This window comes from Chiloscyllium punctatum, chromosome 1, assembly GCF_047496795.1.
Source record: "Chiloscyllium punctatum isolate Juve2018m chromosome 1, sChiPun1.3, whole genome shotgun sequence".
Classification (NCBI taxonomy): domain Eukaryota; kingdom Metazoa; phylum Chordata; class Chondrichthyes; order Orectolobiformes; family Hemiscylliidae; genus Chiloscyllium; species Chiloscyllium punctatum.
In genome coordinates, this window is record NC_092739.1 from 26805672 (window position 1) to 26833658 (window position 27987).

The 27987-nt window shown below is 40.6% G+C and overlaps 1 protein-coding gene across 2 annotated transcripts; it reads left to right on the top strand.

Annotated features, from left to right (window-relative positions):
• Nucleotides 1-275: 275 nt before the first annotated feature.
• Nucleotides 276-27974, top strand: LOC140482133 (leucine-rich repeat, immunoglobulin-like domain and transmembrane domain-containing protein 3). 2 transcript variants are annotated; one of them, XM_072579155.1, is made up of 4 exons: nucleotides 276-458; nucleotides 2403-2872; nucleotides 17857-18162; nucleotides 26714-27974. In XM_072579155.1, the coding sequence occupies exons 1-4, from the start codon at nucleotides 343-345 to the stop codon at nucleotides 27763-27765; spliced, it is 1944 nt and encodes a 647-aa protein (XP_072435256.1). In that variant the 5' UTR covers nucleotides 276-342; the 3' UTR covers nucleotides 27766-27974. The 2 variants fall into 2 exon arrangements, with proteins under 2 accessions (XP_072435256.1, XP_072435247.1); XM_072579146.1 differs by having other exon boundaries at nucleotides 26858-27974.
• Nucleotides 27975-27987: the final 13 nt, after the last annotated feature.

Sequence of the window (27987 nt, forward strand, 5' to 3'; positions counted from 1 at the left end):
ATTCACAAATTGTTGGACAACCAGTCAAAATTTCCAGTTTAACTATCATTTAAAAACAAAATTTAAATCTGATGTGCTACTAAGTCCTAGTAACAAAAGTATAAAAAGAATCTACTATATATAACCAGCTCTTTGTTTCCCTGTTAAATAACCTCACTAAGTACATCTGACTGAAAACTAAGCTCTTCCCAGGGATACCTGAAGGTTACATGACCTATAAAGCTCAGCTAATCTCATCTAATCCTCTGTATCCAAACTGGTTCCTCCATGTTCTGAAATAGAAGCTATATAGAAATAGGGACTCTCAGCTTTATTTGTGCCTAGTTTTGTTGACTTTGAACAATGCATCTGATTGCTGTCTTTTGCTTGCTAGCCACAATTCTCACAAAAGTATCTTCCTTCTGTCCTTCTCAGTGCATGTGCATTTTCCACAGTAGAAGTGATGGCACTGCAACCAGGTAAGTCAATTAAAAATAGTCAGGTGGATATAATAATTCTACAGCTAAACAATGCTCTATGAAAAGCAAGTGAGTGTACTCAGTTTTGAATCCAGTTACTTTTTCAAACACTGCTAGAATGCACCCTCAAAAGCCATTTGTTTAAAATTCATTCGAGCAATCTCTATGCAGTTTATACTATTGATGTTGTTCAAGTGTGAGGATAAAATGTGTTTCCATTCAGCAACAGTGTTTAAGAATATAAACTATATGTTAAGATTGGCCTACATTGTAGAATTTAGTATTGAATAGCATAATGCCAAGAAGACAGAAGTACATTTTAAAATCTGAGTTGAAAAGGTACAAAGTGCATTTGACTATTTCAATCTACACTGCAGCAAGAACATTTGACTAAATGAGGAATGTGTATATCTCTCAGACCTGTAAATTATATTGGACATAATGTTTCATGAGTTAGACTATCCATACTAAAATGTTATCATTTATATTTCATATTTCTAATGTCCCATAATGCACTGTATTCAGATCCCACATTCAGATTATATATTCTGATCAAAGAATTCAGATGTTGTCATAAACCATGATGTAAAGAATCTGAAGATAAATTACAAATATGTTTATATTTAAATTTTCTATTACTTCATTTTTTAAGATAAATAATGAGGAACATTTAACATGCAGCATGATAAGACATAGGCTTAACTTCATAAAATATGTTATCCACTGAAAATGAATTTTGGAAGTATGGATGTATGCTCTAAGTGATTTTCCCATTTAGTAAAATAGGTGCAGCAAACATTATTGGGATTGCAGGCTCTGGAAGGGATATATGTTTCAGAGGTCTTGATTTGTGCTTCTCACATCACTTTTGGAATTTCAGCCTTGGTTCTACTTCCACATCCTGTTTTCCTGATGGCAACCACAGTCTCAGGGAATGTGGCGTGGAAATATGACTTCTCTCCATTTCCTGCATAGAGCTCCTTACAAACTTTCTCACCAGGATCATTTTCTGGATCTGACATAAGTTCCGTAGATCCTTCTGTTTATTGACATCAGAACTGATTGCCTCAATGATAAAATCAATAATTTAAATCTGCTCAGAACCATTTGGAGAAATAAGAGGACTGCTGGCACAGAGCATGTCTTTTTTTTCTTTAGACTTTTAAAATTTGTTGATGGGATGAGTGCATTGCTCTCCACTATTTCTTGCTTACTCCTAACCATACTTAAGAAAGTAGTGTGTAGCCCATTCTTGAACTGTTACTGTTCAAAATTCATACATAATGTGTGTTGTTAATTTTGCTTTAAGCAAATGTTGGTCAGTTCTTTCCCTACATCTGACCCCTTTACTTCTTTTCAGTATCTCTCAAATTATAAAATAATGTTTTATTTTCTTATTTGTAGAGAAATGCAGAAATGAGTGTAAGACAATGGCTAAACCTTAAGTTACACTGTGTTTTGGGCTGTTGAGCTATGTTGAGCTCCCTTTTACTCAAATCAGCAAAATTCCTAATTTATAATTCATGAGTGAAGGAGGGCTGACTTTACCCAAAAACATTCTTTCTCGTAGCAGAAGTAATATAATACAAAATCATCTGGATATTTAAATAACAGATTTGGATTATTGATTTTATCATTGAGGCGAAGACAGTTCTGATATTAATAAACAGAAAGATCCACATCAGAACTTACATCAGATCCAGAAACTGATAAATGCATAATATACTAATTTTTTAGATTAGATTCCCTACAGTGTGGAGAATCTCATCTAAAGAAGTACTATATATTATACATTTATTGGTTGCATTTATTATACTAATGTCCAGATTAAAGTTGTTTCTCTATAATAGATTATGGTGGTGTTAACTGGTCAGTTAGGTAACATGAGGGACATTCTATGAAAATAAAACTACGAAGTAAACTGAACATTTTCCTTTTTTTCAGGTCTGTATTATGTGATGACCCAGATATGTCTGAGATCCCAGTCAATATTCCAGTGGATACAGTTAAATTTCGCGTTGAAAAAACTGTTGTCCAACAACTTCCACGTGAAGCATTTTATTACCTTGTGGACTTAAGATATCTCTGGTTGACATATAATGCCATCAACACCATAGACCCTCAAAGCTTTTATAATTTAAAAGAACTCCATGAATTGCGCCTTGATGGAAACATGCTGTCTACCTTTCCTTGGGATTCACTGCAGGAAATGCCAAATCTTCGAATTCTTGACTTGCACAATAACAGACTGTCAACTATTTCTGCTAATGCGGCTCGATATCTTAGAAATATAACCAATTTAGATATATCTAGTAACAAGCTCACTACACTGCCGTCTGACTTGTTAGATATCTGGCCTGCTCACTCAAGGTATCACATGTTTGAAAAAGATCCAATGCAGAGAGTAATTCTAGGTAAGTGCTAATCATTACCTTCTGTAAAAGGCAGGAACAAAGACAATACCAACTTCTACTTGTGTTGCATTTTTTACATTGTAAGGCAACAAGTTGCTCCATAACAATATGCAAATAAGCATGAAGATTTTATAATTGATGTATGAGGTTAGAAAGCCAATGGTAGTAAATGCTTGGGTAAGAGATCAACAGGATTAAGCACAGCAAGGGTTGTGAGTGATGGACTTCTGGAAGACATGGAATACAACAATAATTAAAGTTAACTTATAATACCAGTCTTAATGAGCTGAGTAAACAGAAATTAGCAGAGGCTCAGAAAGGAGCATCTTACCTGGCCACATTCCTTGTCAGTTAAAAATGCTGTCCTATGTGGTTGATTAATGACATACTGTACATAACTTTTCTAAGCATTCTACAGCATTTCAAGGGAAAAACTATTCTGTTCTAACTTGAATTATTGAGCGATGCACAATTAGACAGCAAGAAAACCTCCAAAATCATCTTTCAATATGGGATTGGGCCTCAATTTAAAAATTCACTTTTGACAATGCTTACTCCTGTGTTGAAATATCACCTTAGTTTATAAAGTGTAATCATTTATATCTTGATGCATTGGATTGGCTGAATGCAGCAAATATTGAATTAGTGGGCAATTAAAAATCAGTTGGCCTAATTTTCCTTCTGACAAAAAATAAAAAATCGTTAAAGACATAAAGATTGAGATGGTCTCTAGGGTGAATAATATAACAGATTTACCACCTTCTGAATGAAGAGATTCCTCCTCATGTCGTTCTCAGGTGGCTTTCCTGTTGCCAGTGAATAGAATATATTTGGATTTTCAAAAAGCATGTGGTAATATGTCACACATATAATATGTAATATTACATCAACTTGAACTCAATGGATTGTGATAGAATATGAATATGGATCGAGGATTAGCAGTTGGTAACTAGTGGAGTACCACGAGGATCAATTCTTAGACCTCAGCCTTTTACAGTCTAAATTATGACATAAAGTAAGGGATTGGGTGAGTAGTACTGCATACAATTTTGCTGATAATACAAAGTTAGCTGGGAAAGTACACAGTGAAGAGAGTGCAATGTGATTGAAAAGGGACAAGCTGATATATGGGCAAGAACATGGCTGATGGAATACATTATAGCAAAGTTTGACGTTGTCATGTTTAAAAGGAATTATAAAAGACAATATTTCTGAATATTAAAAACTGGAAACTGTTTGCATTCAGAAGGACCTGGGTGTATGTAAGCCCCATGAGGTTAATTAGGAAAGGAAATAGTATGTCAACTTTTGTTATGAAGGATTGGGGTACAAGAATAAAACAAATCTTATCCAAATGTAGATAGGATGAATGAGGCCATGCCTGGAATATTGTCCACTGTTTTAGCCTCCTAATCTGAGGAAGGAGCTACGGGTCCTAGAGGGAGTGCAATAAAGCTCACAGAATGTTTACCGGGACAAGGTTTTACCCAATTGGAGAGATTGAGCACTTAATGGCAAGGTTCCTGTGGAGTGGTGCCGAAAAAAGAGACCTGAGAGTGCAGGTTCATAGTTCCTTGAAAGCAGAGTTGCAGGTGGACAAGACAGTGAAGAACGCATTTGAAACTCTAGCCTTTATTGGTCAGTGCATTGAGTAAAGGATTTCATGTTGTGGCTATATAGGACATTGGTTTGGCCACTTTTGGAATATTGTGTTCAATTTTGGTTTCCCTGCTATAGAGAAGATGTTGTGAATCTTGAAAAGGTTCAGAAAAGTTTTTTTTATTGTTCATTCTCGGGACGAGGGTATCGCTGGCTAGGTCAACATTTGTTGCTCATTCCAGATGGTAGTTAAGAGTCAACACAGTGCTGTGGTTCTGAAGTCACATGCAATCCAGACCAGGTAAGGATGTAGTTTCTTTCCCTAAAAGGCATTAGTGAACCAAGGATGTTGCCAGGTTTGGAGGGCTTGAACTGTAGGGAGAGGCTGAATAGGCTGGAGCTGTTTTCCCTGGAGCATCGGAAGCTGAGGTTTATAAAATCATGAGGGGCATAGATAGAGTAAATGGACAAGGTCTTTTCCCCAGGATAGTGAGTCCAAAATTGGAGGGTGCAGGTTTAAGGTGAGAGGAAAGATTTAAAAGGGACTTAGGGGGCACCTGTTTCACATGGTGGGTAGCGCATGTGTAAGATGAGCTGTCAGAGAAAGTGGCAGAGGTGGGTACAATTACAACATTTAAAAGGAATCTGGATGGGTACATAAATAGGATGGGTTTTGAGGGATATGGTCCAAATGCTGGTAAATGGAACTGGATTAATTTAGGATATCTGGTTGGCATGAATGAGTTGAAATGAACAGTAAGTTTGTGTCTTGTACATCTCTATGATTCTATGATTCCACAACAGGCCTACTTTCCCTGTAGATTTGAACAATTAAAGGTGATTGAACCAAAACATCTGGATTGATTAAGGAACTTGACTGGGCAATGGGGAGAAGGTGTTTCTCCTGGTTGAAGAATCTAGATGTGGAATCTCAGACATAGAATAAGGAGTCAACTATTTAGGATCAAGTTGAAGAGAAATTTCTTGTCTCAAAGCATTGCCAAATTTTAGAACTTTTACCTTAGAAAGCTGTGGATGCTTGACTTTTGAGTATATTTATGTTAGAGGTCAGTTGAGTTTTGAGTTTTAAGGCAATTTTGAGATGTGCGATGATTGGCAGAGCATGTTCAAAGGGCCTACTCTTCCATCAATGTCTTATCCTTTTATGTCTTTACATGAAATATTGAAATGAACATTTGAAGTAATTATTTTCTGAAATTTCAATGGGGTCTGTTTTGAATTTCTGCCACAATTCAGTGCAAGATGGATAGATATCCTGGAAAAGCAACATAAACAGAGACACAAAGAGTAGAACCTCATAGGGTTCGGATCCTTGTGCTGTATGGCAAGATTTGTGGCAGATTTGGACGAGGAGTACAGTGAGGCCTATCTTGATATGGACAGTATCTCACTTCACCTTTTATGCATTTGACAAGTGGTGTAGTGAGGTTCTCTCGAGGTAGTAGTATGTTGCCAGTTAAGGGAGATGGTTGCTTCATTAATTTCCAGCTTCCTTTCTCAGCAAATGTGCCAAGCAAGCTAGACAGTGAGAAAACTTTACACGGAGGTCAAAGAATTCAGTTCGCCAATGGCTCTTGAAGGATCTGTACATTATACCCAACCAAAGACAATTTCAGAGCATGATAACCAGGAACTAGTTATACATTCCCTCCATCCATGGACAGTGGCATATGTTTTTTGACAACCCATCATGGCCATCATGATGCCTTTCTGATACACTCTTGCAGAGAGACAAACAACAGGTAGAATGTCAAACAAGCATCATTTACAAAAAAAACTGCCAGGATATACAGTGCATCATCATCATCAATGCCTCAATAAGTTTGCTTTTTCTTCTCCCACCCAATACATCTTAGCATAGACCCTGGTTCTGCAGCTGGCATTGAGGGAGCTTGTTTAGCACTGAAGCCAGTTGACGCTGGAGATTTGGTCAGGCGATCCTATGGGTGCTGGTGTCTGAACAGGTCAAGCATGTTAACCTTCTTGCCAGGTGCAAATTGACACTCAGTGTGAACGTCCAACTGTTGAAGGTGCAGGTGCATAGTCACATCTGGAGTGTTCTGCGTGGAGACCTCTGAGGGGGCTGTGTGTGCTTCCTCCTCAGACCTGGTACCTGTGGGGATCACACAACTTGTTTGTTCAGCAGGATTCAAGTCCCTAGACACCATGCCTTCAATCCTGAGGACCAGAAGCTGGGCCAGTGGAGTGCAAGTCTGTATGTCTCTCTGGCAATCATCCAGGAAGAAGACTCCTCTCCTTTGCACCATCCACTTTACAAGGATCTCCAGGTCACTCGTAGAGAATCACAGGGCTATCTTGCCCTTCTCTGATGTCTTCTTCAAATATCCTTGAGTGAACAGGACAGCCTTTAGGATTCCAGAGCTTATTCTGATATAAAGCGGCCTTTTACAAATTGCAGGGATGCAAGGGAACTGGTCTTTTGGATATCTGCCGCATAGTGAGCTGTTGTTGGCACAGTATGTTGGCAAGCAAGGGCTAGAGTTGGACATGAGAGACACCATCGGAGCATGGTAGGTAGTTAATGAGGTGTGTTTGGTAAGATGCATTAAGAACGCCCACTGGGCCTCATGGCGAAATGCCATCCAAAATAAGTATGAGGAAAAGTTGCATTTGAAAGATGGTCATTTGGAGTGATTTAATGTTGGGTCCCTTCTAGAATGGTTAGCTCCGCTGCCTCTCAGTCAGATGGTTTTGAATTCAATTTATATTGCACTATGTGAGCTCAAGCTTGCTCTGAAAGAGGACTACTTCCAGAATTTAGGATGAGATGTTAAACTGAGGCTACATTAATAATAAAAAATCTCATGGCAACATATTCCTAATGTCTTGTCCAATATTTATCCCTTAACCAAAATTCCCAAACAGGTTTTTAGTCTCTTTCACAATAATAACGGCAGTAAACTCACTGTGTGCAATAGGCCAGTTAACCTGACATTAGTGGAGGGTAATTGTTGGAGGGATTCTGAGGGACAAGATCTACATACATTTGGAAAGGCAAGGACTATTAGAGATAGTCAACATGGCTTTGTGCTTAGGAAAGCATGTCCTACTGACTTGACTGAATTTTTTGAAGAAATGACAAAAAAGGTTGAGGAAGACAGAGCGGTAAGGCGTTTGACAAAGTTCTGCAGATAGTCTGGTTACCAAGTATAGATTATATTGGATCTGGGGAGAGCTAGCCATTTGGATACAAAATTGGCTTGAAGGAGGCAGAGGGTGGTGGTTGCTTTTCACACTTGGAGGCCCATGACCAGGAATGTGCCACAAGGATCGGTGCTGTGTCTACTGCTTTTCATCGTTTTTATAAATGAGCTCAATGTGATATGGTTAGTACGCCTGCTGATGACACCAAAATAGATGATGTAGTGGAGCACAAAGAAGGTTATCTCAATGAACAACAGGACCTTGACCATATGGGCCAATGGACCGAGGAGTGGCAGGTGTAAAATTAATTTTGAAAGATGCAAGGTGTTGCATTTTGGTAAGGTAAACCAGGGCAGCACTTATACACTTAGATTAGATTACTTACAGTGTGGAAACAGGCCCTTCGGCCCAACAAGTCCACACCGACCCGCCGAAGCGTAACCCACCCATACCCCTACATCTACATCTACATCTACCCCTTACCTAACAATTTAGCATGGCCAATTCACCTGACCTGCACATCTTTGGACTGTGGGAGGAAACCGGAGCACCCGGAGGAAACCCACGCAGACACGGGGAGAACGTGCAAACTCCACACAGTCAGTCGCCTGAGGCGGGAATTGAACCCGGGTCTCCGGCGCTGTGAGGCAGCAGTGCTAACCACTGTGCCACCGTGCCGCCCACTTAATGGGAAGGTCCTGAGGAGTGTTGTCAAACAAATAGTCCTGGGGTTCAGGTGCATAGTTCGTTGAAATGGAGTCACTGGTAGACAGGGTGGTAAAAAGGCATTTGGTATGCTTGTTTTCATTGGTCAATGCATTGAGTATAAGAGTTGGGAGGTCATGTTGCGGCTGTACAGGACATGGGTGAGGCTACTTTTACAAAACTGTATATAATTCTGGTTTCCTTACCATGGGAAGAATGTTGCTAAACTTGAAAGGGGACAGAAAAGATTTACAAGCATGTTGCTGGGCTTGGAGGATTTGAGCTATAGGGAGAAGCTGAATAGACTAGGGCTGTTTTCCATGGATAGGGTAATCAGACAAAATCTTTTCCCTGGGGTGGGGAGTCCAGAACTAGAGGCCATAGGTTTAGGGTAAGAGAGGAAAGATATAAAAGGGACCTAAGGGGCAACTTTTTCACACAGAGGGTAGTGCGTGTGTGGAATGAGCTGCAGAGGAAGTAGTGGAGGCTGGTACAATTGCAACCATTAAGAGGTATCTGAATGGGTATATGAATAGGAAGGGTTTAGAGGAATATGGGCCAAGTGTTGGCAAATGGAACTAGATTAGGTTGGGATATCTGGTCGGCATGGACAAGTTGGACCAAAGGGTCTGTTTCCATGCTGTACATCTCTATGACTCTATGACCTTATGGAAATTTATAAAATTATGAGAGGCATGGATAGTGCGAATAGCCAAGGCCTTTTCTCCAGGGGAGGGGAGTCCAAAATTATAAGGTGCAGGTTTAAGGTGAGAGGTAAAGATTTAAAAGGGATCTGAGGGCCAACATTTTCAGAAGCTGGTATGTGTATGGAACAAGCTGCTAGAGAAAATAGTAGAGGCAGATACAATTACAATATTTAAAAGGCATCTGAATATGTGCATGAATAGGAAGGGTTTGGAGCGATATGAGTCAAATGCTGTCAAATCGGACTAAGTCAGTTTAGGATATCTGTTTGATGCAGATGATTGAGACCAAATTACACAAGCCAATACATTTCAAACAAATTTCATTTACAGTGAAGCACTTTGGGGTTTTTGGAGTCATGAAATACCATATATAAATATGAGTTTATTATAGAATAGAATCCCTACAGTGTGGACACAGGTCCTTCAGCCCAACAAGTCCACACTGACCCCTCTGAAGAGTAACTCACCTAGACCCATTCCCCTATATTTAGCCCTGACTAATGCACCTGACCTAGACATCCCCAAACACTAAAGGCAATTTAGCATGGCCAATTCACCTAACCTGCCCATCTTTGGATTGTGGGAGGAAACCGGTGCACCCAGAGGAAACTCCACACAGTCACTTGACAGCTGGAATTGAACCCAGGTCCCTGGCGCTGTGCAACAATTGAGCCGCAATAGTATTGTTTCTTTTAAATTGGAGTTCAGTTGAATAATTATTGAAGCTAATCCTGAAGTGCTTCAGCTCTTTTCTGCTGCACCCACTACTTGCTTTTAGGCTACTTTTTTTTAATTTCAAAAATATACTTTATTCATAAAATATTTTGATCATCTGTACAATTGGTGGTGCTATTCATAGGCACACCTTGCATTTCTTTACATATAGAGATCTGAATTAATCAATTGTATATACAGATCTATACATTTACCATCCATATATTTAGCTGAGGCTTCAGCGGAGCCCACTTACTGAGTGGGCGCCCTGTTCTTCTTTGTCAAACAGATGTTACATGGTGGTCTTTCCCCACCGCACCTTGGCGGCAGCTGCCCCAAACTTCAGCGCTTCTCTCAACATGTAGTCCTGGACCTTGGAATGTGCCAGTCCGCAACACTCAGTCGGGGTCAGCTCCTTCAGTTGGAAGATCAATAGGTTTTGGACAGACCAAAGAGCATCTTTGACCGAGTTGATGATCCTCCAGGCACAGTTGATGTTCGTCTCGGTGTGCATCCCAGGGAACAGACCGTAGAGCACGGAGTCCCGCATCACAGAGCTACCCAGGACGAACCTCGACAAACCCCACTGCATTCCTCTCCAGACTTCCTTTGCATAGGCACGTTCCAGAAGGTGCGTGACAGTCTTGCCCCCTCCACAGCTGCTTCGAGGACAGTGTGTGGTGCAGCAGAAAGTCAGGGCGTGCATAAAGGATCTCACAGGCAGAGCCCTTCTCACCACCAGCCAAGCCATGTCTTGGTGCTTGTTGGAAAGTTCTGGCGATGAGGGTCTGCCTCTTTCGAAAAGCTGGGAACATGATAGCTTGGGGCATTGCACATCTCTACCCAGCCCCTGATCACCTGTGACTGATCCACTTGCAAGTTCAACTGGTGGTGACACTTTACATAAATTCCTAGTAAAAGAGATTCATTGGAGCTTCCTGTTACCTAATTTGCAAATCAGTTTGTTGAGTATTGCTAAATGGAAGTAAGAAATTGAAGGGTATGTTTTGTTTTGCACTTATCAGAACTAGGCAAAAGTTGTGAGGCATTTACAAATTTCTTTTACGGACATAAAGCAGGGTCTTGAGGTTTTTTTTGTGTATTGTGGCAGATTTTCCATTGGCCAGACAGTCCTTATTCCTGTATAGGTGGGAGTCATGCATGGGGACCCTGCAGAATCCCCATGTAGTAGATTCCAAAAGGACTAAAAGGTAAATTGAAAATTCCACTGGGCATTTCCTCTGTACCAGGGAAGTCTTTAAAAGTTTCCATAAAAATTGAAGATTTCACATAGAGTCATAGAGTCATGGAGATGTACAGCATGGAAACAAACCCTTCGGTCCAACCTGTCCATGCCGACCAGATATCCCAACCCAATGTAGTCCCACCTGCCAGCACCCGGCCCATATCCCTCCAAACCTTCCTATTCATATACCTGTCCAAATGCCTTTTAAATGTTGCAATTGTATTAGCCTCCACCACTTCCTCTGGCAGCTCATTCCATACACGTATCACCCTCTGCATGAAAAGGTTGCCTCTTAGGTCTCTTTTATATCTTTCCCATCTCACCCTAAACCTATGCCATCTAGTTCTGGACTCCCTGACCCCAGGGAAAAGACTTTGCCTATTTACCCTATCCATGCTGCTCATAATTTTGTAAAACTCTATAAGGTCACCCCTCAGCCTCCGCGCTCCAGGGAAAACAGCCCCAGCCTGTTCAGCCTCTCCCTCCAGCTCAAATCCTCCAACCTTGGCAACATCCTTGTAAACCTTTTCTGAACCCTTTCAAGTTTCACAACATCTTTCTGATAGAAAGGGGACCAGAATTGCATGCAATATTCCAACAGTGGCCTAACCAATGTCCTGTACAGCCGCAACATGAACTCCCAACTCCTGTACTCAATACTCTGACCAATAAAGGAAAGCATACCAAATACCTTCTTCACTATCCTATCTACCTGCGACTCCACTTTAAAGGAGCTATGAACTTGCATTCCAAGGTCTCTTTGTTCAGCAACACTCCCTCGGACCTTACCATTAAGTGTATAAGTCCTGCTAAGATTTGCTTTGCCGAAATGCAGCACTTCGCATTTATCTGAATTAAACTCCATCCGCCACTTCTCAACCCATTGGCCCATTTGGTCAAGATCCTGTTGTCCTCTTCGCTGTTCACCACACCTCCAATTTTGGTGTCATCTGCAAACTTACTAACTGTACCTCTTATGCTCGCATCCAAATCATTTATGTAAATGACAAAAAGTAGAGTACCCAGCACCGATCCTTGTAGCACTCCACTGGTCACAGGCCTGCAGTCTGAAAAACAACCCTCCACCACCACACTCTGTCTTCTACCTTTGAGCCAGTTCTGTATCCAAATGGGTAGTTCTCTCTGTATTCCATGAGATCTAATCTTGCCAATCAGTTTCCCATGGGGAACCTTGTTGAATGCCCTACTGAAGTCCATATAGATCACATCTACTGCTCTGCCCTCATCAATCCTCTTTGTTACTTCCTCAAAAAACTCAATCAAGTTTGTGAGACATGATTTCCCATGCCCAAAGCCATGTTGACTATCCCTAATCAGTCCTTGCCTTTCCAAATACATGTACATGTATTTGGAACTATAAAATACATAGTTGAATGCCTGAGTAATATTTAAACCAATTCCACTCTTATCTCACAGCCTGTCAACTACATTCCCTCCACCACTGGACCAATCACATGGCTAGAACCTGACCTGATACCAGCAGCCTATCAGGATCTGACACTCCCCCACCCAGAGTCGAAACCTCTGCCCTGACATTGAATCTCCACCTCACCATGGGGATCTGGCAATCCCACCCCCTAGAAGTTGACATCTCTACCTTGAAATCTAACAACTAACTCCCCCCATCCCCTTCACTGAAATGTACCTTGATACCCTATTTCCTGCTGCCTGACCCCCTCCCCAGAATTGACTTGATTCATGAGCCCTCCCACTACCACCAGCAGTGAACCCACTCCCCCAAATCCCCTGCATCCAGCCTGACCAACACCCCTGTTGCCACACCCTGCCCCACATTCCCCTCATCTCACTTGACACGGCCACCTATTCACCTCCCCAGACCAAGGATTGCCATCTTCCCCATTGAACCCATTCCCCTCCCCTCCCGATCCCACCTGAAGCCCAGTCCAAAAGTGGGGTGCGATTTACCTTCCTCTATGCTATGAAAAATCTGACAGAAATCTGTCACAAATCTGCAAATCTGCAAATCACAAATCTCAATGGAGTCCAAAGTGGAAACTGTTCAAAAAAGGATGGAACTGAGTGGCACTCTGTATGAAATTGCCACTCCTGGGAAATTAGGCCCACAGCTGTTAGCATGTGCATGATTCATTTCCAGTGCAACTTCCCAGATTATTTAATAAATGATTTCCAAAAGCAGACTGCCATCTAATGGTGGATAGACCTTTTGAATACCAAAGGCTGGTTGAGTATTATTATCAAGCTGGCTGACTCGAGTGGTCAAACAGGCACAGAGTTTGACACAGTCCTCCAATTATTGAGACTTATGGCCTACATACTGGCATCAGAAATTCATGCATCACATTCCTCATTTGTACAGTAGACAAAATGCCTACTTGGATGGATGACAACATCCTGTTGGTGGAGAAAACCATTCATGAATTTACTGTATGATAGCAGTGTGAATTCACCTGTAGTTCAAATGTTTGAGACAGTTGACTTTTCAGGGATAATTTGAGGTGGACGAACCACCACTCAGTGGCAGGAGTGCTGGATGTAGGCCTTTTTTCACATTTGAGCTTTGATCAAGTTATCCATTTTCACTCAGGATAGTTTTGATAATCCCTATTGGGTGGCACAGTGGTTAGCACTGGGTTCAATTCCCGCCTCGGGCAACTGTCTGGGTGGAGTTTGCATATTGTCCCTGTGTCTGCGTGGATTTCCTCCGGGTGGTCCGGATTCCTCCCACCGTCCAAAGATGTGCAGGTTAGGTGAATTAACCATGCTAAATTGCCCGTAGTGTTAGGTGAAGGGGTAAATGTAGGGGAATGGGTCTGGGTGGGTTGCTCTTCACAGTATGTGTGGATGGTGTTAGGGGAAAGCCTTAACATTCAGTTGTTTTAATTTCACTCCCAGTAGAGGGAGCCGCTTCCTGTTCTATCAAGGCAGCATTTGTGGGGGCTGCTTTCCAACTGAAGTTGGAAAATTGAGTGTCAGTCCCTGGGAAGTGCCATGTTGTCAAACATTCCTTACCCTCAGAAATGAAAGCCATATCATCCCTCTGTACTTAAATAAAGTATTTTATCCTTCATGGATTCAGGCCATGAATTCTACATTGTAAACACCATTGACAACTGGGTTCGTTATTTGTAACAATCATCAAAGACCCTCAGGTCAATGTGGGATTGAGAACATGGCAACTCAGGGCATTGAACACCCCTTACCTTAGGTCTGAACTTCCTCACTGTGTTGCTGCAGGTGGAAGCTTTGCTCCTTTTGAAACCTTATAGATTTTTCAGTGTAAACCAAGATCTGGCCTATTTGAGCAAAAATCACACGACACCAGGTTATAATCCACAGGTTTATTTGAAAACACTAGCTTTCGGAGTGTTGCTCCTTCATCAGGTGTCATGTGATTTTTGACCTTGTCTAACCCAGTCCAAATATACAGAAGATCTCTTCCCCCTCAGCTCTCTGTGACAAGAAGTTCCAAAGATTCTCAACCCTGTAAGAGAAGAAATTCCCCCTCAACTCAGTTTTAAGTTGTCATCTCTATTCTGAGACTATGCCCTCCGGTCCTAAACTCTCCTTGAGGGGGATATATCCTCTCAGCATTTATCCTGTCAAGCCTCTTAAGAATCCTATATGTTTCAATAGATCTTGTCTTATTCTTCTAAATTTCCCGTGAATAGAGTCCCAACCTGTTTAACCATTGCTCATAAGACAATCAATTCATACTGGGGATCAGTCTAGTGAACCTTCTCTGAACTACTGCTAATGAAATGGTATCTGTCCTTAAATAAGGGGTCCAAAACTACTCCAGATAAGTGGTCCAGATGACATCTCATCAGCGTCCTGTAAGGTTGCAGTCAGAATTCCCTACTCTTATGCTCTAAATCCCTTGGAATAAGGGCTAACATTCTTTTCACTTTCCTAATTACCTGCTGCATTTGTGTGCTTGCTCTTTGTGCTTCCTGGTCCTTTGCAACTTTCTGCAGTTTTTCTCCATTTAAATAATTTTATGTTCTTTTGTTTCCCATTCCAAATTTCACAAGGCTACGGGGAGAGTGCGGGTAATCGGAATTGAAACGCCCATCAGCCATGATTAAATGGCGGAGTGGACTCGATGTGCCAATTGGCCTTGCTTCTACTCCTATGTCTTATGGTCTTATGATCTTAAAATGAACATTTCTGTCTGCCAACTTCTTGCCCACTTACTCAATCTATCAATACCTCTCTGTAAACTGTTGACAGGGCAACCTCAATTATCTGAACGACACGGATGGGGAGTATTGGATAATTGAATGTTGGGATAACCAAATGTTCAGATAATACAATTTACCCAAGCATTGGGATCTTGACATCTTGTTCAGATATTCTGAAATTCAGATGATTCAACATTTGGAAAATCAAGGTTGCCCTTTCGCAACCTGCCTTTCCTCTCATTTCTAGTGCAATCAGAATTTGGCTTCAGTACATTCACTTCCTTCCCCCAAGTCATTATATTGTAAGCAGTTATGTTCTCAGTCAAAAGTGTGGTGCTGGAAAACACAGCAGCTCAGGCAACATCCGAGGAGCAGGAGAATCGACATTGTGGGCGTAAGCCCTTCATCAGGAATCTTCCCAGTTATGTTCCCAGCATTGATCCCTGTGGAACCCACTGGTTAAAACAAGGACTGCAGATGTTGAAAACCGGAGTCTAGATTAGAGTGGTGCTGAAAAAGCACAGCAGGTCAGGCGGCATCCGAGGAGCAGGAAAATCGATGTTTCGGGCAAAAGCCCTTCATCAGGAATAGAGCTATTCATCTATTCCTGATGAAGTGCTTTTGCCCGAAACGTCGATTTTCCTGCTCCTCAGATGCTGCCTGACCTGCTGTGCTTTTCCAGCACCACCCCTCTCCTTTCTATCCAGTCTGGTTGAGACTTCCTTAAAAAGCTCTAAGAACTAAGACAGACAAGATTTTCCTTTGTGAAGCCATACTGACTCTGCTTGATTCACTTATGATTTTTCAAATAATCTGTTTCCTTAATGATTGATTCATAGAACATTGAACATAGAACATAGAACAGTCTCTTAAATGTCCCCAATGAACTTGCTTCCACAACTGCTGCTGGCAATGCATTCCATGCTCTCACAACTCTCTGTGTAAAGAACCCGCCTCTGACATCCCCTCTATACTTTCCTCCAACCAGCTTAAAACTATGACCCCTTATGTTAGTCATTTCTGCCCTGGGAAATAGTCTCAGGCTATCAACTCTATCTATGCCTCTCATTATCTCGTATACCTCAATACTTTCCCAACAATAGTTGCCTGTATTTTGCTTCCCCGTATTTTTGAATTGGGGTGTCATTTTGCCAGTTTTCCAATCCTCTGGTACTTCTCCGGAATCCAAAGATTTTTTAGAAAGTTACAACCCATGCATCCACTATCTTTGTACTCACCTCTTTTAGGATTCTCAGATGCAAGCAAGGGGTTTCAGCTGCTTTTTACCCCACTTGTTTGTCTAATACTACATTTCCAGTGATGGTGATGGCACTTAATTCCTCCCCCATGTGCTTTAGTATTAACGGGATGTTCAAACTATCTTCCACATTAAGGACATTCAGTTCTTCGAACCTGTGCTGCTACTCAAATCGATAATGGATGACTTCTACCTCAAAGCCATTTTCCTGCATGATCAATTTTAATGGAAATCTTTCAATCTTTATCTTTAATATATTTTAAGATTGATACTCCGCAGTCTCTGGAGAAGTGAATTTCAAAGAGTCACCACGCTCAGTGAAGAAATTTATCTTCATCTCAGTCTTAATTGATCTATCGTTTAGACTGACATTTCCCCCAGTTGTAGACCCCACAAAGGGGAAGCATCCTTTTTATTACTCTGCTGAGCACTGTAAGAATTATATATGCTTCAATGTGATCACCTCTCATTCTTCCAAATTCCAAAGAATGCATGTTCCAGTCACCTTGATCGTTCCTGAGAGGTCAATACCACCATCTCAGAAATCTTTCTGGTGAACATTCCATTATTCCTCATAAAACCAGTAACCCCTTCCTTTGGTAAGGAGAGCAAAGCTTTACACAATATGCCAGGTGCAGTCTCTCTCAGCTTCTATGCAGTTGCAGAAAGGTACCTTTACTCCTGTTCTCAAATCTTCTTGCAATGCTATTTATATATGCTATTTTCCATCTTAACTGCTTTCTGCATCAGCATGTTTGCCTTCAAACATCCAGGTCCCTTTGGACATCAACATTACCCTCTTTAAGAAAAACTCTGCACGGTGCCTAACAATTTGAGCATGACTCTCGAAGTTCTGCCATTAAGTCAGTCGCAGTCTGCGTCATTATCCTATCATATTCTCTGACTGGTTTTTCTTTAAAAAATTCATGTCAACTCTATCACTATTTTTAAAGTATTCATTTATTAAATCCTGTTGAATAGATTCCCACATTTCCACGACTACTCATGTCAGGTAACAGAGTGACTAATTTCCATTTTCTCTTTTCATTCTTTCTTAACTAGGGGTTGCGTTTGCTTCTTTCTTCAATAGTGCAGTTAGATTTGTTAAAATAATATTGTTAGATGGTCTTGTACAGAGTCATTGAGATTAAATATGTGCAACAGCCAACACAACAAGTTCACTTTTTAATTGGGTAGTCTGAAATCTCTAGAAAGCTAGGGAATAAACATAGAAATTAAGAATCTTTAACTAAAGACTTTATTTTAGTTACAAGCCTTGGCTTAGGTAAATATTTTTGAAAACGTTTCATACAACAAAGATGTTACAGAGTTTCAAATACTTTCATTTTTTTTTAAAAGGTCTTAAATATTTTTCTCTTCATTAGGTTTTCAAGACAACCCATGGTTCTGTGACTGCAGGATATCAAAGTTGATTGAGCTTTGTAAGTCAGAAGAAACATCAGTTATTCTCATGGATCCTTACCTGACATGTAGTGAACCTGAAAATATTGCAGGAGTTGTCTTCCAGAGAGTTGAGCTTGAACAGTGCCTCAAACCATCAGTCATGGCTTCAGCAACCAAACTTACATCACCAGCTGGAAGTAATGTCTTGCTCCGCTGTGACTCAAAAGGATATCCAACCCCATCGCTTGTCTGGCTCAGGGGGAATGGCTTACCGGTTAACCATACAGGTAATTCATGCAACAACAACTTAGATTCATGTAGTGCCTTTATCATAATGAACTATCACATCGTGTTTAACAGCAAGCAACATTTGTCACTAAACAGTATATTAGGTCAGGTGACCCAAAGTATGTTTAAAGAGGTGGGATTTAAGGACTATCTTAAGGGGACATAGAGTGAGGTAGAGGGAGGTGGGGAATGAATTTTGTAGAGGATGTTCCAGGGCTTAAGATCTGGGCATATGAAGGCATGGCACCAATTTTGACCAATAAAAATCTGGGATGCTTAGAAGATGAGAATCAAAAAGGTACAGAGATTTTGTAGGGTTTACAACTGGAGGGGGTTACAGGGCAAGAGACAGACAGGCTCATGGAGAGAATTATAAATATGGATGAGTGCTTTAAACTGAGGCTTTGATGGATCAGGAACAATCAGCAGCAGTTAAGCATAGTGATGATAAGTAACTGGGACTGGATTCTGAGTTAGGATATTACCAGCAAAGTTTTGGAGGATCTCAGAGTTACAGAGGCTGGAAAATTGGAGGTCAGCTAGGAGAACTTTGGAATGGTCAAGTCAAAGGTAGGAAACATATGGGTGAGGGATTCAGTAGTGGATGAGTTGAGACAGTGGTCGAGACAGACGATGCTCTGTAAATGGAAGTAAACAATTGTGACGAACACATAGATATGCGTTTGGATGCTCATTTCAATGTGAAATAGGATGCTGAAGTTCTGGTTCAATGACTAGGGTGTGTGATGGAATCTGTGATGAGGACAGAAGAAAATGATATAGATCTTCATGTTAATTATTTGGAAGAAACGTCTGCTTTTCAGGGATTGCATGTTGGACAATGTGCCTGGCAAATCAGTGACAGTTAGGAAAGTGATTTTGAGATAGAATGGGAATCATCAACACACACATGGAATCAGACACAATTTCAGATCATGGCAACAGCTTGTAGATAAGGACAAAGAACAAAGAATAATACAACACAAGACAGGCCCTTCAGCCCAACAAGACTGTGTTGACACATGATGCCTTTGCTTCTACATGGTCCATATCCCTCTATTCCCTGCCTATTCATAAACCTACCACTTAAACATTGCTATTGTATCCACCTCCACTACCTCCTCTGACAGCATATTCCAGGAACATAGAGTCATAGAGTCATAGAGATGTTCAGCACGGAAACAGACCTTTGGTCCAACTCGTTCATGCCGACCACATATCCCAACCTAATTTAGTCCCCCTTGCCAGCACTTGGCCTATATCCCTCCAAACCCCTCCTATTCATATATCCATCCAGATGCCTTTTAAATGCTGCCATTATACTAGCCTCCACCGCTTCCTCTGGCAGCTCACTCCATGCATGTACCACCCTCTGCATGAAAATATTGCCCCTTATGACTCTTTTATATCTTTCCCCTCTCACCCTAAACCCATGCCCTCTAGTTCTGGACTCCCTCACCCCAGGGAAAAAACTTTGTCAATGTATCCTTTTCCATGCCCCTCATGATTTTGTAAACCCCTATAAGGTCACCCCTCAGCCTCCAACGCTCCAGGCAAAACAGCCTCAGCCTAATCAACCTCTCCTTATAGTTCAAATCCTCCAGCCCTGGCAATATCCTTGTAAATCTTTTCTGAACCCTTTCAAGTTTCACAACATCTTTCTACTAGGAAGGAGACCAGAATTGCACGCAATATTCCAACTGTGGCCTAACCAATGTCCTGTACAGCTGCAACATGACCTCCCAACTCCTGTACTCAATACTCTGACCAATAAAGGAAAGCATACCAAATGCCTTCTTCACCTGCGACTCCACTTTGAAGGAGTGATAAACCTGCACTCCAAGGTCTCTTTGTTCAGCAACACTCCCGAGGACCTTACCATTAACTGTATTAGTCCTGCTAAGATTTGCTTTCCCAAAATGCAGCACCTCACATTTATCTAAATTAAACTCCATCTGCCACTTCTCAGCCCTTTGGCCCATCTGGCCCAGATCCTGTTGTAATCTGAGATAACCTTCTTCGCTGTCCACTACACCTCCAATTTTGGTGTCATCTGCAAACTTACTAACTATACCTCTTATACTCACATCCAACTTACCACCCTCTGTGTAAAAAATGTACCTCTCACATCCACTTTAAACTTGCAGACTTTTACCTGAAATTTATGTTGTTGAGTAATTGATATTTCTATCCTGGGATAAAGATTGCTACAATCCATTCTATCCATGCCTCTCATAACTTTGTAAAACTTTATCAAGTTGCCCCTCAGCCTCTGATATTCAAGTGATAAAAAACCCAACATTCATCTGATCTCTCCTCATAGCTAATACTGTCTGAAACAAGGCAACGTCCTGATAAACCTTTTGTGTTCTTTCGCCAAAGCCTCCACATCCGTCTGGTAAGCAGAACTGCACACATTATTCCAAATGTGGCTTAACTGAAGTTCTATACAGCTATTATATGACTTGCCAATTTTGATATTCTATGCCCCTACCAATGAAGGTGGGCATGCCATATGCCTTCTTGACCAACTTGGGTTGGCACTTTCAGGGAACATCTAGATCCGTCTGTATGTGATTGCTTCTAAGTGTTCTGCCATTTACTGTATACTTCCCTCCTGCATTAGATCTTCCAAAATGCATCAGCTTGCATTTATCCAGATTAAATTTCACCTGCAATTTCTCTGCACAAGTTTCTAACCTGTCTATATCTTGCTGTATCCTTTGGCGATTCTCCTCACTTTCCCCGCTCCCCCAATCTTTGTGTTGTTGGATGTGACTTGATCTTCTGTATCAACCTGCCATGAGGGACCCTTGCTGAAGTCCACATAGACAACATCTTTTCCCACCAATCCTCTCTGTCACTTTCTCAAAGAACTCAATCAAGTTTGTGAGGCATGACCTTCCCTATACAAAACCATGCCACCCATCACTGATAAGTCCATATTTTTCCAAGTTTGAGTAAATCCTGTCCCAAAGAATGTTCCTCAATAATTCCACTGACATAAGGCTTAGCCACCTGTGATTTCTGGATTAGAACTGTTGTGCTTCTTAGCAAAGGAACAACACTGACTATTCTCCAATTCTCTAGAAGTACTCCCATATCTAAAGAGGATACAAAGATTTCATACAAAGCAATTTCCTCCTTCACCCCCCTCACTATTCTGGGATAGATCCCATCAGGTACTGGGGACTTGTCTATATTAAAATATTTCAAAACATGCATTTCAAAACATTCAGTATCACCTCCTCTATGATATCCGATATGATATTGCCATGCCCTAGAATATCAACATATCCCTCTCTTGATTCACCATCCAGCATGTCCTTCTCCTTTGTGAATACTGATGCAGATATTCTCTAAGGACTTCACCTTCTTCCTTTACATTCATGCATAAATTGCCTCCTTTGTTCTTGAATGGACCAAATAATCAGATGATCAATAGGAGTAGGTCAAGGATAGATCCTTGGTTACTCTAGAGATAGTAATGCATGACGAGACCCTTGATGTCACGAAGTATTGGAGGGGACCTGAGTGTAATTGTACAGTGTAATTGTCTCATAGATATGTACAGCATGGAAACAGACCCTTCGGTCCAATCCGTCCATGTCGACCAGATAGCCAAATCCAATCTAGTCCCACCTGCCAGCACCTGGCCCATATCCCTCTAAACACTTCCTATTCATATGCCCATCCAAGTGCCTCTTAAATGTTGCAATTGTACCAGCCTTCACCACTTCCTCTGGCATTCCATACACGTACCACCCTCTGTGTGAAAAAGTTGCCCCTTAGGTCTCTTTTTAATCTTTCCCATCTCATCCTAAACCTATGCCCTCTAGTTCTGGACTCCCTGACCCCAGGGAAAAGACTTTGCCTATTTACCCTATCCATGCCCCTCATAATTTTGTAAATCTCTATAAGGCCACCCCTCAGCCTCCGACGCTTCAGGGAAAACAGCCCCAGCCTGTTTAGCCTTTCCCTATAGCTCAAATCCTCCAACCCTGACAACATCCTTGTAAATCTTTTCTGAACCCTTGCAAGTTTCACAACATCTTTCCGATAGGAAGGAGACCAGAATTGCATGCAATATTCCAACAGTGGCCTAACCAATGTCTTGTACAGCTGCAATATGACCTCCCGACTCCTGTACTCAATACTCTGACCAATAAAGGAAAGCATACCAAATACCTTCTTCACTATCCTATCTACCTGCGACTCCACTTTCAAGGAGCTATGAACCTGCATTCCAAGGTCTCTTTGTTCAGCAACACTCCCTAGGATCTTACCATTAAGTGTATAAGTCCTGCTAAGATTTGCTTTCCCAAAATGTAGCACCTCACATTTATCTGAATTAAACTCCATCTGCCACTTCTCAACCCACTGGCCCATCTAAATTCTTCTGCTTGTCATCTTGATAGCCAGAGGTTGCTAATTTGGCAAGATTAAAACATTCAAGGATGTTGGCTAAGAAAATGAGGTTAACGATAGGGTAGAATTTTAAAGTATACATGCCAAAATAACCAACAACTTCACTTTATGAACCGCTTTAGCAGATTAATATGTTTCGCAGATTTGTACTCAGAGAACAGATGGCACTGAATGAAAGAAGAGGGACGGTTTCGAAACACTTGGCCAAAAAGGAAAGAGCTGAAAAGACTATCTTAAATATGAAGAAAGAAATGGAGAGGCAGAGGAATTTAGGTGGGAAATTCTGGAGCACAGGTTTTAGGCTGAAGGCACCATTTCCAATGGTGAGTTGAAGGAAGAAGTCAGCGGGTAGAGGTGAGGAGAGGATTATTGCACAACACATCAGATCTAAGTTTATAGAGGCAGATTGTTCTGGATTTCCATCTGTTAATGTGTCGAAGCACTGAAAGGAAGCCAGGCACTTCCAAAATTCAAAGATCACACAGAAAGTCAACCACAGATTCACACATCAATTCATGACTGATTCAAAACATTTCAGAGGATGCATTAGACTAATTCTTCTGCCTGCCCTCTTGATGCCTGGTTGTAAATATCTTAGAGAGATTAAAAGATTAAAATAAAATTAGAAACATAACAAGATTGAAGTCTAAAACTATCAGTAAAATAAAAGTAATTAATTAATGTCCTTCCTTTTGTGATGAAGTTTTATTTGGATCATGCTTGAATAAAATCATCAGCTGGTTTCTGTGTTGGCTGTAAAACGTACTTTGTGACCAGTCTTTGAAGATGCCCATATTTAACTCTCAATGATCAAAGATAGATAACAGGTAAATTTATTTCATCACAATGAGAAATAATATTACAAGCTAAGAAAGCTAGATAAGTCAGACAAACTATTTATGGTTTTACTTTTTAATATAGTTCATGTAATGTATATTGAATTAATATATCACAATAAATTTAGCCCTTATAGCTCATAGATTAATTATTGTGACTAAATAACTGTAGGTCATGTAGGAGTAGAAGTATGCTATTCCTCCCATCGAGTCTGTTCCACCATTCAATGGGATCATGGTACATCCAATAATCCTCAACTCCATTTTTTGACATTATCCCCATAACCCTTGATTCCTTTATTGATTATGAATTTGTCAATCTCCGCCTTGAATATACTTAATAACCCAACCTCTACAGCTCCAGCATCTGCGGAAACAAATTCCACGAATTCACTGCCTGCTGGGAGAGAAAATTCCTTATCTGATCTTCATTTGAATCTATAGAACCTCACTTATTAACACTTTTAAGGGACTAAAATGTTCTGAAGTGATTTGTTGGATTGTTGTCAAATGACCTTTTCAATTTGAGCCATTGAAGAAACCATTAGGAATGGTGAAATGCTTGATCAAATGCAAAAGGTTTTAAGAAGTATTTTAAAGGAGAAAAGAGAGGGGTGGGGTTGGAGAATTCTAGCATTTATCATTCAAACTATTGAAGCCATGACTTCAAAGGATGAGGTAAAGAAAATAGAAGTTGCGTAAGAGTCCAAAATGAGAATGATTTGAATGTTGGTGGAAACGTTTAACGATATCAGGTCATGTCGTTCAAAAATATTGGGTCAACACGAAATAAATTGGGGAGAATTACCATGCCATTTTAAAGCATGTAATCTAAAAGAAAATATAGCGTGTGTGCAGTTGTTCTAAGGAGTTAATGGACAATGGACAACAGCAAATTCTTTAAGCCAAAGGGAAAAAATAAAATTTGACAGGCTATAAAATTTGCTAATATCCATTTTGCACGTTCTTCTCAGATCAATTTTAAGAACCTAAGAACTAGGGGCAGGAGTACGCATCTAAGCCCTGCTCTTCCATTCAATAAGATCCTGCTGATCTTATCTGGGCCTCAATTCTATTTCCTGCCTGCTCTCCATGATCCTTCAACCCATTGCTAAAAATTGAAGTCCTCCCCAAATTTACTTAGTATTTCGGCATCCACCCTACCTAGAGTACTGAATTCCACCAATTCACAACACTTTCAGAGTTTAGCTTCCTTATTCAATTCCGTGGAGAGAGTGTGAAGGATCCTGCGGTGAGGTGGGACCATCAGTTCTGGTGGTTGGGGTTATGGCTGTCAGGTTGTGGGGGAAGTTGTATCAGGGTCCAGTGGGTGTAAGGGATCTGGGGAGGGAGGGTGCAGTTGGGGTAAATGTTTCGAGCTGCAAAGGGGGCAGGGTTAGCTTAATAGTTACCCAAGAGTTTATTAGGTTTGTAATTATCTTGCCTTTCCTGGGTTACTTTTAACTGCAACAGAACCTTGAAATTCTCTAATTTAAATTGATATTTTTTAAGTTTCCAGCCACAGGGTATTTGCCCATCAGAGCCTTCAATTCACCAGCCAATTTCATCAGAGTCAGCTCTGGCTGGTCTTGCTCTATGCTACAAAAATAAGTATCAGGTCTTTGGAGAATCTGGGCCACACTGAGAATCTGAAAGTCCACATAATGTGCTGGTTTCCAGAGAAAGATTTTAAAAATCACCGGAGTTGTTACTTTGCAGCATAGAGCTTGAAGGGTGCTGGAAAAAAAATGGTGCTGAAACTTTTTCTTTTGTCCCAAGCTAATCTGGCAAAAAATTAAAAAAATCACATCAATTGACACTGTGGGAGAGAAGTTTAGTTATCATTGTGGCCATGGAGAAAGCAGCAAAGAACAAGAGGTTCCCCAAACTTTTCCATGATTCAAAACAGAAAAAAAAAGAGACTTGAACACATTCCTTTTGAATTCTGGTGAAAAGAGAGGTAAAACGTTTCATCTGTAATTCATCAGGATTTATGCAAGAATACCAAATTTCAATTGATAACAGTAATTTATACAACAGGGAAGAAAGGTGCTGATCGAATGCAAGTTGGCAGTTCAAAATTTGGCTCATTCATGCTGTCTAGAAGCAAAATCCATTCAGAGATATGGACCTATTCTCTGCAAACTCAACCCTTGCACATTCTGTGAACCACCAGGGGAGCATAGAGAGCCTATAGGCCTGTTGCTGTCACCATGGCAATGTCTTAGCCAATCAGAACTGGTTTGTATGGACAATAGGTCCCAATGACTGGCTGAGATTCTCATTATCGGCAAAGTACAGAGTATTCAACCAACCTGCATGTATTCTATGTGACATATATCCATATACAGGAACCTGTTCTCTGCTAACAAAAGATCAAACCTTGTACATTTTCAATTACCCGGAAACTTGCAGGGGTTACAGTTCTTCATCCTTTCCTCTATGTCAATGCCTTAACTAATCAGAATCAATTTGACAATCAACCAGCAGTCTTTTCTCCTGACACATCATGTGTTGTGATCATTTGAAAGTGGTATTTCTACATTCATCTTGATTGGTGCAAGCTGAAATGCGCCGGCAACATTTTCACCAGTACTTCTGGATTTGTGAGGTAGCTAGACATTGTATCTATTGTGATACATCAATAGTTCTTCCCGAGTGCTTTCTTCTTGTGACCCAAGATCAGCTGTTTCTGGAGGCAGGACTTTCAGAGGAATGTGAGTATTTTTATTAAAGCTCACTTTACCTAGTTATGTCTTTGTGTTGGGTTTGAGGTGGTCCAGATATTGGGGGAAAGGTATTGCAGTTAGACAGAACAACAATTAATTCTGGAAAATGCTGCTCCAGGACACATATGAAATTAGGAAATATGTCAGATTAGGTTTTTGGAGTGACATATTTCATAAAATGATACTAAATAAAATTTGAACCTTACAGTATGAGAATCAAACTGTTCCACACCACTTCTTTGCCTCTTGCTAGACCTAGATGCTGTCATAACTGTAACAATATTTTGGCTTCAGGTTATCTGCAAATTATTTCAATCTGTGACACTTTGGAATTATATTTTAAATTCAGTCAGTTAAATACTAACATTCCAGCCTAAGGCAAACCTCACTATTGTTTTTTGTTTAATAATGAATGAGAATAATCCAGTTTTAGATCAGTTGCATTTAACTGAAAGTATTAAAATCCCTTGATTGAGAAGCCTCTTTAGTTTTTTTCATTGTTCTTATTATTCAGTACTAATTAATGTTCTGCTACTCTCAAATATTTTTTGTTTCAGTTGTCCAAGAATCACCAGCAGATGGAATCCGATGGTCAATAATAAGTTTGACAGGAATTTCCTATAAGGATGCTGGTGAATACAGATGTAAAGCAAAAAATCTAGCTGGAACATCGGTAGTCTCTATTACTCTCACTGTTATAGGAACCATTACGACAGCTTCTCCTCAGAGACAGAGCCTTTTGAAGAAGTCGGGTACAGAACAAAAGATTTCAACTCCAGCAAATATGCAACAGAAAATGGAAAGTTTGACAACTGATGCGCTCTTCTCTGTCTCCACCACATTATCAACTAAGGAAAAACTTCTTCCTGTTGATGAAGCCATGCCTGTGGCAGATGAAAGAAAGCTCACCAAGTTGCAAGTCGAGAAACAACCAGTCAAAATAATTCAACAAGTCAATGAGAACAAGAAAAAAAACCTACCATTAAATACAACTGCAACACCAGAAGAAAATGTTATCATTAAAAATCTGAGAGTTATCAATGAGACAGATCAGAAAGTCTCTGTCAGCTGGAAAATATCAAATTACAGAAGTGACACTGCCTTAAATGTACTCTACTCAAAGTATGGTGAGAAAGATGTCCAGAAGATCAATGTGGACCCTAGCAAAAACAAAATATCACTAGGCGGATTGATGCCAAACACAAAATATACAGCATGCATATGTCCGAAAGGGATCCAACCTAAGAAAGAGCAATGTGTCATTTTCTTGACAGAAGGAGAATCCAACACAAGTAGCCATCAAACCCTATGGATTATTATTGGTGTTCTCCTAGGATGTATTATTGGAGCTGGATTCCTTTTGGTGTTGTCTTATGAGCTAGTCAAAGTTCGTCGCAAGCGGAGAAAAACAGCAGAGCAGGAGCTACTCAAAGATTCTTATGTGAACTTTGAAACACTGTCACTCAGAACTCAGCCAGTAAGGAGAGGGAATGATTTGTGGTCACAGCGTGATTCTGAATCCCAAAGGCTACTGTTGTGGTCAAGATCGAGCATAGACTCACAAATCACCTTCAAAAGTGACAGCTCTAGGTCTGAGTATCTTTGCTGATTTGTGCAGTGCATTGACTGTCGTGTACTACAGAAGTACATTTGCCTGATATCTGCGTGTTTTTCATTGTCAGTTGACATGTGCTTGTGCAGTGATGAACACAGATTTGTATATTATTGTTTTTCAAACTGTATTCAAAACACTAATTCTTATTTCATATTGAACACTTCATAAGCTACATCTTTATAATAAAATTACTTGTGTCTGTTGTGACCATCATCT

Excerpts from the sequence above, each read along its gene's own strand:
- LOC140482133 (XM_072579155.1), top strand. The coding sequence starts at position 343 with ATGCATCTGATTGCTGTCTTTTGCTTGCTAGCCACAATTCTCACAAAA. Across the intron at positions 2,873-17,856 it reads AATGCAGAGAGTAATTCTAG|GTTTTCAAGACAACCCATGG; the intron begins GTAAGTGCTAAT and ends TCTCTTCATTAG. Across the intron at positions 18,163-26,713 it reads CTTACCGGTTAACCATACAG|TTGTCCAAGAATCACCAGCA; the intron begins GTAATTCATGCA and ends TTTTTGTTTCAG.